Here is an 11,714-nt window from a genome sequence, read left to right on the forward strand (position 1 = left end):
CTTCTCTTCCTCCTACTCCTTCTTTTTCAACTGTCTTTGCTTCTCTTCCTCCTCCTCCTTCTTCTTCAATTGCTTTCGCTTCTCTTCCTCCTTCTCCTTATTCTTCCTTTGCTTTTCCTTCTTCTTCTCCTCCTCCTTCTTTTGGTTTCACTTCTCTTCCTCCTCCTTATTCTTCCTTTGCTTTTCCCTCTCCTCCTCATTCTTCTGCCTTCGCTTCTCTTCCCCCTTCTCCTTATCCTTCCTTTATTTTTCGGTCTCCTCCTCCTCCTTTTGCCTTCACTTCTTTTACTCCTTCTCCTTATTCTTTCTTTGCTTTTCCCTATCATCCACCTTCTCCTTCTTTTGCCTTGATTTTCTTTGCTTTTTTTCATTATCCACCTCCTTCATTTTCTTTTGCTTCTCTTCATCATCATTCTTATTCTTTTTCATCTGTACTTCTTCATCATCATTCTTCGTTGGATTATCATCTTCAATATCTGACGGATTAGGCTTCGCTCTATACTTTACCAGCAATTGCTCCCTTTCTTTATCATTCTTAATCATCATTATTTTGTAGTACGCTTATAATTGCTCATACAAAGCATACTGTTCGATGATTTTGTCAAGAGATTTTTTCTCTAACGAAGAAGTAATTCTTCTCTTACGAATATAAGTCGATGGTTACCTACACAACACAAAAACTCATCGAGATGGCAAAGGATGCTCCGACGAAAAAAGATGAAGCATTAAATTTTTGTGGAACGTTTATGGGGAAATATTGCGAGGATCTCCTTTTATAGCAGAGGAGTTTAATGCTTATGGGACCCGCCAAAGATTTTATAATAAAATAGCATATACCTTTAAGTGGTTCACGTTTTAGGCGGTTTACGCAATGACGTCTTTGTCGGCCACAAATCGATATGAAAATTCATGTTGATAGCTTATAAATCGATATACAGAATCAGGATAAAAATTGATATTAAGAATCAAAACAATATCTTAAATTAATATCAAGAATCAACATAGAAATCAATATTAAGATTCAGAACAATATTTTAAATCAATTTAAAATTTTGTATTGATATCTTATAAAATCGATATTTAGAATCAAAACAATATCTTAAATTGATATTAAGAATCAAAACTACATCTTAAATCGATATGAAAATTCTTATTGATATCTTACAAATTGATATTTAGAATCAAAACAATATCTTAAATCGATATTAAGAATCAACATAGAAATCAATATTATGATTCAAAATAATATCTTAAATCGATTTAGAAATTCATATTGATATATTAAAAATTGATATTTAGAATCAAAACGTAATCTTAAATCGATATTAATAATCAAAACAATATCTTAAATTGATATCAAGAATCAACATAAAAATTGATATTAAGAATCAAAACAATATATTAAATTGATATGGAAATTCCTATTGATATCTTACAAATCAATATTTAGAATCAAAACAATATCTTAAATCGATATTAAGAATCAAAACAATACCTTAAATCGATATTAAGAATCAACATAGAAATCAATATTAAGATTCAGAACAATATCTTAAATCGATTTGGAAATTCGTATTGATATCTTAAAAATAGATATTTAGAATCAAAACGTAATCTTAAATCGATATTAATAATTAAAACAATATCTTAAATCGATATGGAAATTCCTATTGATATCTTAAAAATCATTATAATGTTTAGTCAATTTGCCTTTGTTACGAAAATATTGTCATAGTATAGGGTTTAGGGTTTACAGTTGAGGTTTAAGGTTTAGGGTTTAGGGCTTAGGGTTAGGGTTTTAGGGTTTGGGGTTTGGGGTTTGGGGTTTAGGGTTAGGGTTAAGGTTAGGGTTTAGGTTTATGGTTTAAGGTTTAGAGTTTAGGGTTAGGGTATAAGGTTTAGGGTTTATGGTTATTGTTAGGGTTTAGGGTTTAGAGTTTAGTAATATATTATGGGTTTAGGGTTAGGGTTTAGGCATTAGGGTTTACAGTTTAGGGTTTAGTAATATATTGTGGGTTTAGGGTTAGGATTTAGTAAGATATTAAGGGTTTAGGGTATAGGTTTAGGTATAGTAATATATTATGGGATATATGTACCGATTTGTAAAATAATAAGTGCTTTATAGTGTCAATTTGTTAGATATTTGTAGTATGTAATTGAAACTTGTGCATGAGGAATTTACATTGTAGCGACATGAGGTGGCCGTTTGCGTATTCAAATCGTTGCTCATTTAGCGATTTTTATGGAAATCGCTTCAAAGCTTCATACCTGTAATTAAATAGCTAGCACGTGAATCACTAACATCAACAAGTATAAATCGCTATTTCCTCAAACGTATAAATCATTCCTGATTTAAACGTACAAATCGCTGCTTCAAACTTTCAAATCGATGTATAAATCACACCTTTCATAAGTACATATCGCGGTTGTATAGAAAATATTATAATAGTATAACACAAATCGTTGTTATAGTAACATACTATCAATTTGCGAGATATTATTTTGTTTGTTAATATCGGTTTGTAAGCTATTATGTTGAATTTTTGTATCGATTTATAATATATTATGCGATATGTATATCGATTTGTAACATATTATGTGTTTGTCAGTGTTGATTTGTAAGATATTTGTATTACGATATTGAAACGTGTGCAAACGACATTTATATTATTGGGCGATTGCAGTGGCAATTTGCGTATTCAAATCATTGTTCATTTAGCGATTAAAATTTAAATTGTTTCACATCATCGTAGATATCATTAAATCGCTGTCACGTGAATCGCTATCATCAACACACATATACGATAAGTCATTTCTTTTATTAGCAAAGTAAATAACAACTTGATGCATAGTATAGTGCAATGCAATTGACGATCATGACAGATAACATGAAGAATGATGTGTATGTAGAATTAATTTTGCATGATCGACAGGAAGAATTCTTTTTGCCTCATAAGTGCGCGTAGTTTTCATTATCCTCCTTCTTCCTTTGCTTTTCCTTCTCTTCGTCATCCTTCTTCTTCTTCTTCATATTTAGTTCTTCCTCATCTTTCTTCGTTCGCTTTTCATCTTCAATATCTAATAGATCAGGCTCCACATAATAAATATCCACCAATTTGTTCCTATCTTTTTCATTCTCAATGTTCATTATATTTTGGTACTTTACATAACCCTCATATATATCGGATTGGCGGATGATTTCTCCAAGAGTCATCCCCTCCAACGACAAAGGCTTTCTTATCTTACGAATTGTAGTCATTGCTAACTTGCACAATATATAAATTTAACCGCATCATTATATGTTACAACTGCCTCTGCAAGTATATATTATTATAAATTATCACATTCGTTAAACAATCACCAACATTACAAGTCATCACAATATTTGGCTTCATAAGTAAACATCGGAGTACGATTTAGCAAAATTAAGTACAAATCGAGGTAACTTCATAATTACACATCACTATAAATAGCAAAATTAAGTACAAATTGATTTAGTAATGTTTGGCCTTCATAAGAACAAATCGTGCTAACTGTTTTTCAATACCCAAAAGGTGGATAGGTACAAATCAATTTGTTTCAACATGAAAATATGTGTTATTTAGCATGAATAGTACAATCAGTTGTAAGATTTAACATTCAGATTTAAAAATCAATTTGTTTACATAACAAAACCTTAAATGAAACTCACTGAAATACCATGAGTTTTGCTAATCCGACAGTGGAGGAGAAACACCTAGAAGGTAGATGCAGCCGATGGTAGCAACGGTGCTCCGACTACGCTTGGACGGTAGTAGACAACGAAAAGGGGTACTCCGGTGGCAGCAGACGATGCTAAAGGGGTGCTTCGACGACAGCAGACAACGACAAAGGGTGATCCCACGGCAGCAAACAACGTCAAAGGCTGCATCATCAAAGAGAGCTCCTATTACAACAGATTGTGCACCGTCAAAGGGTGAGCTAGAACATTTAGGGTGACATATTGCGAGGAGCTCTTGTTAAAGTAGAGGAGTTTACTCCTTATGGAAAAAATGATGATGATTTTAATCCTTTCTCTCTTCTGTCGGGAGGACATTTTTGTCCTTTACTCAAAACATCATTTCATGGCGTTAATGGCGGGAAATGGTACTTAAGTCTTTGCAAACAAATCAGACTCCGATGCTAAGTGATGGCGACACACACGGAGAAACGAGCCCATGTGCTTACATATGTGGTGCTCATTCAGACCCGAGAACACGCACCTGCATGTTCGGGGGGGGGGGGGGGGGGACATATAACCTATTTCGTTCAACAATGGGTGAAACTTGGACCCTTTTTGGGTGAAATAATTATGCACCGACTTTCGTAATACGAGTAACATTTTGTTAAAGTTCGTATATGTTTGAAAATTTCTTCTTAATAAACATTTTTTACACTTTAGGCCAATCTTCTATCTGCTTTCTTGAAATACGAAATTTGATCCATGCCCCTTATAGTGTAACTGTGCAAGCGTTGAGTTCAGCAAATTTTTCCTGACTCTAACTCGTGCAGGAACCGATAGGATTTTGGTTTGGTATTAAAAGAAAGAGGTGTGATTAAGAATTCAATTCGGATACCAACGGGGCTCCGCTTGTCAGGCATGAGTAAGGGTGTCGACGGATCGGGTTTGGTTCGAACTCGGGTGGAATCAGACTTGGACCAGATTTTTGGGTATGGTATCAGGTCCGAACCCAGGTTTAATTGGGTCTACTATAAAAAAACCCATACCCGGACCCGATAAGAACTACATGAACCAAACCTGGTAAAACCATATTTTTTTATTATCATTTTTACATTGAAAAATTGAGGGTCTTAATCAAAACCCGGGTCGAGTATGGTCTGGTATAAAATTTTACAAACTATACCTGGGTCCATGTATTAATTGGACCTTCGGATTTGGACTCATATCTTAATCGGGTCTTCTTATTTATCACCATACCCGGACCCTATAATGTTTGGTCCGGGTAAATCAGGCCCGTTGACACCCCTAGGCTGGAGCAGTTAGTGTACATCACTTTGTATTGGGACATTGCAAGTTCAAACCTCAAATGATATTGTTGTATAACTGGTAAGGGGTCTGCCTAACCCCAGGTTTCTATGTCGAACAAAAGAATTCGGTTCGGATCAATAAGGTGCTATTAGTAAACAGAATTGGATATGGTTTATGAAATGAAGAGTATAAAACCATTATTGTACCGGGTATGGACCGAGTTTGGTTTATGTAAACCCTACAGGACCCAGGTATGATCTATGTCACGTGTGTACACAACACAAGCGATTTGGCCTCGGACGAGGGAGGGACTGGATCTGAAAATTACAGAGTTGCCCTTCCCTAGGGAATCTGGTTTCCGCATCAGGCGCTGACCTGCTCCCTCGATGCGAATTAACAAATCCGAATCCTCAGATCCAATCCCTAAAAACTTCAATTAAGAGTAAGGACTTAGGACACAAGTGGGTCCCAGCCAAGCGGCGGGGCCTCGTGGAGCAAGCACTGGCCCCACGTGTAAGAGAAGCAGACCCTAGTGGAATATCTTATCTGCGGAAAAACGCTTCCCCAAGAAGGTCCCCGCGAAAGTGTGTTCGCGTGAAAATTCTGCAAGGCGGGAGAAAATGTAGGCCACACCTGGGGCCTTCCGTTTCTTTTTCCTACAAGGACATTCGTTTCACCTACCGTAGGAAAACCGAAAACGATCCATTTTTGTAGGAAAGTGGTTTGTTTTCCACTTCCCGCACAACAAACGGGTCTCAAACATTTTCGCGAGAGAAATTCTTCTTTCGTTCGAAAGTATCGTAAAGAAATTTTTTCATTCCCTTTTCTCACTTCCAAACCTGGCCGAAGAATCGAGAAAGAAACAACCAGGATGAGAGAAGGAAAAACAAAAGAAAAAGAAGAGGTTCTCATGGGCGTGTGGTCGTGACTCACGAGCGAGAGTACTTCGACCAGCATGGTGGGACCCATGGGTGGAAGAAGCGGGCCCCGGCTCGTCAGTGAAGCGTCCGGACGTACCGCTTGGTCCGGGCCCACGGAGACGTGAACGCCTGAACTCCCAGTCTATACAATCTTACGTGGACAGTTTTTTTTTAGTCCTCATTTTTATTACTTTAAAATATGAGTTGACGAAAGTACCCTTAAATTTTATACTAATAACTTTGAAGTGTTTTGGTTTGGTTGGCAGTGCCACCGCATCCTTTCGATGTCATGACCATGGTTATCATCATCGTGATCATAATGATCATCACCATCAATGTCACTTGTTCAATCCTGTCACCTCTCAGAAGGACTTGAATGGTCATTTACTTTTGATGTCCCATCGTTTTGAGTGAATGGTGAGTCATCATGTCACCATGGGCTTCGTTGAGTCTATCACGCCCCCTCACCCTTAAACCATGCAAAGACTTGGTCAGGCCTACGTAAGCACATTTCCCAAACAGTGGAGTCTGTCTGCAAACGCTGTGCCCGTGATGACATCGTGAGGCGTGAGATTTGGCGACTCAAAGAAACATGGGGTGCACTAAATAGTTATCAATAATGAACACACTTCTAATTTCGTAAGCATGGTGATACAAAACGGGCATGTGAAAAGGGAGACACTTCGCATGATAGTTTTCCCAAAAAAATTTCTGGGAATATTCCAAAACAGAATGGCAGAAACATAAATTAGAAATCAAAGACGAAGAAGGCTAAAAGTTAAAAAAAATAATAAAGACCCTCTCTCTCTCTATCTGCCTGCACCGTTCAAACTGGGAGCATGAGTGAAGGTATAAGTGAAAAGTATGTAGAGCGACCCTTTTGTCTCTCTTATCAATTGAATATTCACTGTGACCTCTCTCTCTCTCTCTCTCTGTGCCCTGTATGAACATTTATGAACTTCGCTTGATCATTGAGCAACTTTCCCTCTCTAGGGCCCCTATATATCCTACACCCTAAAAATCCATGCGAATCATTTTACTCACCCATTGCCATCATGACCTAATCACCACCGCATCTCCACATCTCTCTCTCTCTTCCTTCGCGAGAAGATGAATAGTGCGGTCTTCCCCGACTTGTCCTTAGGGATAAGCCCACCGATGAGCTCGGACCAGCGCCGACCTCCCTCGGCCACTGATTCCGGCAGCAGTGTGAGCGAGACGAGCCAGGAGCAGACGTGCCATTCGCCCATGTTGGGGTTGGTGCGCCCGAGCCAGGCCGGATGGCACGAGCCCACACTGAGGCTGGAGTTCGATCAGGGCTCGGACGAAAGGGTGCCGCTCCACTGGCACCACTTTCACGCCTGCGGCCGAGATTTCAAGAGGAGCTCGAGGCTCCGATCGTGTGGCAAGAGGAGCGTGAGGGCGCCCAGGATGAGATGGACGATGAGCCTTCACGCCCACTTCGTCCGCGCCGTGGAGCTTCTCGGTGGCCCTGAAAGTATGTCCCAAAGAAACCGAAGGAAAATATGAATGTTCTTTATTCAACTCTACCAGATTTCTTAATTAATGTTTAGTTAATATGTTGGTGATTATTATTATTATTATTCATTATTTGTTGAATGAAACAAATTTCAGGGGCTACACCAAAATCTGTGTTGGAGCTCATGAATGTGAAGGATATTCTCACCTTAGCTCATGTGAAGAGTCACCTACAGGTATTGAGATTAGAGTTACTTCGGGTTAGGCTGGCCCGACTCGGTCCAGTTTTGTGGGTTCAAAACAATCTAATCATCCTGTTAAGCATCACGTCCCGGCTCAAAGAAATCTTGCATTGAGCTAAATCGTGAAGCTCAGAAGTGGCCTCGGCTTAGACCTAGCGGGAGTCAAGTGCATGCAAGCCATGCCGAACATAGAGCTTTTTGTGGGCTCATTGTGATAGATTAGTGCTATATCCTAAGCTGAGTCAAGTCTTAAAAGGTTGGTTCGACACGTAGGGGAAATGTCACAATAAGCTCAGCTAGGTGCTAATCTTTGTTACATATAATTAATTTTCTATTGATTTGTTTTTTATTGGTTGTGTTGTTACGTGTAGATGTACCGAACAGTGAAGAGTACTGGCAGTGGGAAAGGTATCCTCGATTCATTTCGGTGTACTCATGTGTAGGATGATGGTTTGCTCTCATATCGATCAACTGTTGCTGCCTGAAACACAGAGTGTACTGGCGTTTTTAGATTTAGTGGATATATTTTTTCTTGATTGGTGTCTCATAAAGTAAGGACAAATGTTGGTGCTTTTGATTGTTAAAAACCACAGGGCATGGACAGGCAGAGATGGCGTCCAAGGGGAGGGCAGGAGGAGTGGCACCCTCAGATGTTGAGAGCGGGCCATCGTCTGAGAGATTCCCATCAGCCTCCTTTGTGAACCAATCTCACCCTCATAACTCACCTCCACCACCACCACCTCCCATCGATTCTAGGTGCACCTCTCTCTCTCTCTCTCCCTCTCTAGAACGGGAATGCACTGGCACACTTCTATATTGCTTTAGATTTAGTTATGCACGTTGAATTCTACCCAGATGATGTTAATGAACTTGAACCCATTTCACACACACACACACACACACACACACACAGAGAGAGAGAGAGAGAGAGAGAGAGAGAGAGAGAGAGAGAGAGAGAGAGAGAGAGAGAGAGAGAGAGAGAGAGAGAGAGAGAGAGAGAGAGACTCTATCAGTGGTGGCTTGCTACATACATTTTTTCAAAGCACAAAGGCATCTTTGAATGAATAGTAATCTATGTAACTTCATCACCCAAGAGTTTTGATGCCTTCAACAGATAGATCTCAATGTTATTGATAAGATTAGATCAGATATGAAAACAGTAAACAGATCATGTGCAAGTTGTGCGCGCAAGCATATATACCTATAAATGGTTTTCACTCTGTCACAAGGACACAGTGCACGGTGTTTTTGCGTGATTTTCTATTAAAAATAGGATACAGAGGGACACGGCACGAGGATACATTGGAGTATCCATGTGACGTGTTTTCAGTTAAAATAATGGTGTGTTCCTAATGCCATGACAAATTTGAGGAGAAGAATGTGGTTTGGGAGCCCATCCTCCAAGATGTTCCACAGACGTAATATTATCTGAATGTGCTTATTGTTTGGTTTTTCTGCCTTACTGTCTCTTCTCCTTTCTTTGTTTGTTTGAGACTTTAGTCATAGATGTCATAAATAAGTGCAAAAATTAAAGGGTTTCACTGATCAGTGTGAGTTGTGCATGCACGCAGAGGAGTTTGTTCATCAATGGAGGGCAATGCTTGGAGCCTAGTGGTGCCTGAAGATGCTCCAATACGTTCAAGTTTAGGAAGTTCCAAGAACCGATATTTTAAGGTAAAATATTGCACTCAGTTCTTGACTTCTCTTTAGCTCCAAGACTTCAACTAGAAACTCAATCATGTTCTGGGCATAAAAGAAAATTCTTAGTTCACATTCATCTGTGCTCATAGTTTTGAACTCTCTCTCTCTCTCTCTCTCTTATAACAGGAAGACCATTGCGTGGAAGATCTCCATGTTTCTCAAGGGGAGGAGAAATTGAACATGACCGTGTCTTCTCACATAGTTTCTTCTCAGTTGTTTTCCAAGCTGCCAAACTTAGAGTTCACTTTAGGAAGACAAAGCTGACACACTGACTACTTTGAATCTCCTAGTGATCTCACTCTCTTAAGATGTTAATCTGCAATCTTTAAATTTTCAATGTTTGTTTTTCTTGCACAGTTTGACCAAGGGGAATCTCTAAGATGAATGTGATCGTTGTTTAGTGTAGGATACAGACAATCTAGGTGATAATCAAGGAGGATGATCAAAATGTGATTTGGCAAGATGCCTAATCAACAAGACTGAAAAGTCGAGGGTGTTGCGTGTGCATGTTCTGAAGTCCCCACTGAGCGCCGCGTGAGACTCACTGGGGTGTAGGGAAGCCGTATACCACCATACATCATCCTGCAGGAGCTCTCCCTTACACCCTATTGAGCACCAAGCGGCACTCAGTGTGGAACCAGTAGCTGCAGTGAGTGTTCCTGGCCGGGGGAACATATAACCTGCGGGCCTTTCTCCAATAATAGTGTTGAAGTAATTAATTGTTAATTTACAACCCATTGCTATGAGTTTGACCATCATAAAATCTCACAAGGACATTCCATGGTGCAAGAGTGGAAACTAATGACAATAATTTTATTACCACCTTCTTGCCTCCTGTCCTTCAGTCTGAAAGACTAGTGCTAGTAAGAAAAGAACTGTAACCTTTAAGTTCGCAAGGGCTCCGTGCACATGGCTAGGTGGGGTTTAGGACATTCAAGTTTAATGACGCCGAGAGTTCAATACTTGATGTGTGCACCCCTTGCAGCAAGGCCGAAACAGCAGGTTTCTTGGTAGGCGAGGGGGGTGATCTGGGGGCTTGTTGGGCCTAGCGACCATAGCTCAGCAGGCTTGTCAGTGCAGGTTTCCTGACCCAATATGTGCTGGTTTCCACCTGAAAAAAATAAACCAAAAAAAGAAAGAATCGGTTCCACCAATCCCCCAAGCTCCCTGTCGTCATACTTCTTGATATTTCATTGATGCTTGTGATCTCATCATTATCGACATTTCCATCACCAAAATCCTACTTGTGTGGTGAGCTAAAAATCAACAGTTGACAAACCACAAAATTTTGTGATTTAAAAAAACATATTTTTTTGTCAAAAAGTACAATACAAAGGCTGGTTCTTATTAAATCCACCATACTATCTGACTGAATCCATCTATAAGGTCAGATTTGATCAAAACAACTTTCATCATGAGATTTAACGGGAGCATGAAGATGGGGTTGACATAGGGGATGAGTGGTACCAAACCGAAAAAAGAACAACAATCTCTTACATCAAAACATTGTATCACTATTGTAAAAAAGAAATGTTGCTATCAATTATTGTTAACCTTAAAAAACCACAATTAGGGCCGGGCGGCCTAGTGGGCCAAGCCGACCCGGCCCACCATGGGCCAGCAGGTTTGAGTCAAGGTTTTAGGCCCTGGCCCATTCGCTACTGGGCCAGTTATATACAAGGGCTGGGCCTGGGTTGGCATACGGACTACCGGGCCGACCCAATGAGCCTAAGTCACCTAATTAATTTCTTAGTAAAAACAAAAAAGGAAAATGTAGTTAATTAATAACTATTTAGTTGCATAGTAATTTAATAACTATTATAATTTACTTAATTAGTTACATTAATTTTTATGGAAAGTAGAAACATAATTAGTTGGGTACATGAAAAGTTGTTAATTATTACTATTTACTTAATTAGTTGCATTAATTTTGTAAAAAATAGAAAGATAATTGGCTGGGTGTACAGGGCTATTGGTTTATTTAAAATTTAGGCTTCCTGACATTTGAAAATATCCTAAAACTACTGAACATTGGCCCATTGGGCCAATGAGCTGGGTCATGGGACTGCTATTAGAACCTGAGTCCATTAAAAACTGGGACAAAACCCGACCCATTAGTAAATGAGCCAGCCATCTCCTTGCCAGGTCACATTTAAAACCCAATGAGCCGAATTCTAAATGAGCCTGGGCCAGGCCAGCCTAGCCCGATGCCTACCCCTAAACACTACTGATTAGCGAGATATAAAAAGGACAAACAGGTGCGGCTAATAAATGGATCGGAATCGAACATAGAGGACAAACAACATTTCATTTCATTCAGTTTCTTTATATTTTTTGTATCGTTCATCATTTGCTAGTTGCTAC

At 39.4% G+C, this 11,714-nt stretch overlaps 1 protein-coding gene across 1 annotated transcript; it reads left to right on the plus strand.

The window, feature by feature from the left end:
• Positions 1-7,038: 7,038 nt before the first annotated feature.
• Positions 7,039-9,729, plus strand: LOC149835127 (putative transcription factor KAN4). The gene is made up of 5 exons (XM_090009526.1): positions 7,039-7,426; positions 7,564-7,643; positions 8,021-8,057; positions 8,243-8,405; positions 9,708-9,729. Exons 1-5 carry the CDS (start codon positions 7,039-7,041, stop codon positions 9,727-9,729), a joined length of 690 nt encoding a protein of 229 aa, XP_089865652.1.
• Positions 9,730-11,714: the final 1,985 nt, after the last annotated feature.

This window comes from Nuphar pumila, chromosome 6 (assembly GCF_984573655.1).
Source record: "Nuphar pumila chromosome 6, dmNupPumi1.hap1.1, whole genome shotgun sequence".
Classification (NCBI taxonomy): Eukaryota; Viridiplantae; Streptophyta; class Magnoliopsida; order Nymphaeales; family Nymphaeaceae; genus Nuphar; species Nuphar pumila.

What these genes read in the sequence shown, in the direction of transcription:
- LOC149835127 (XM_090009526.1), top strand. Translation starts at nt 7,039, where the DNA reads ATGAATAGTGCGGTCTTCCCCGACTTGTCCTTAGGGATAAGCCCACCG. An exon ending in GCTTCTCGGTGGCCCTGAAA is followed by an intron (nt 7,427 to 7,563) that starts GTATGTCCCAAA and finishes AACAAATTTCAG; the next exon opens with GGGCTACACCAAAATCTGTG. An exon ending in GAGTACTGGCAGTGGGAAAG is followed by an intron (nt 8,058 to 8,242) that starts GTATCCTCGATT and finishes TAAAAACCACAG; the next exon opens with GGCATGGACAGGCAGAGATG.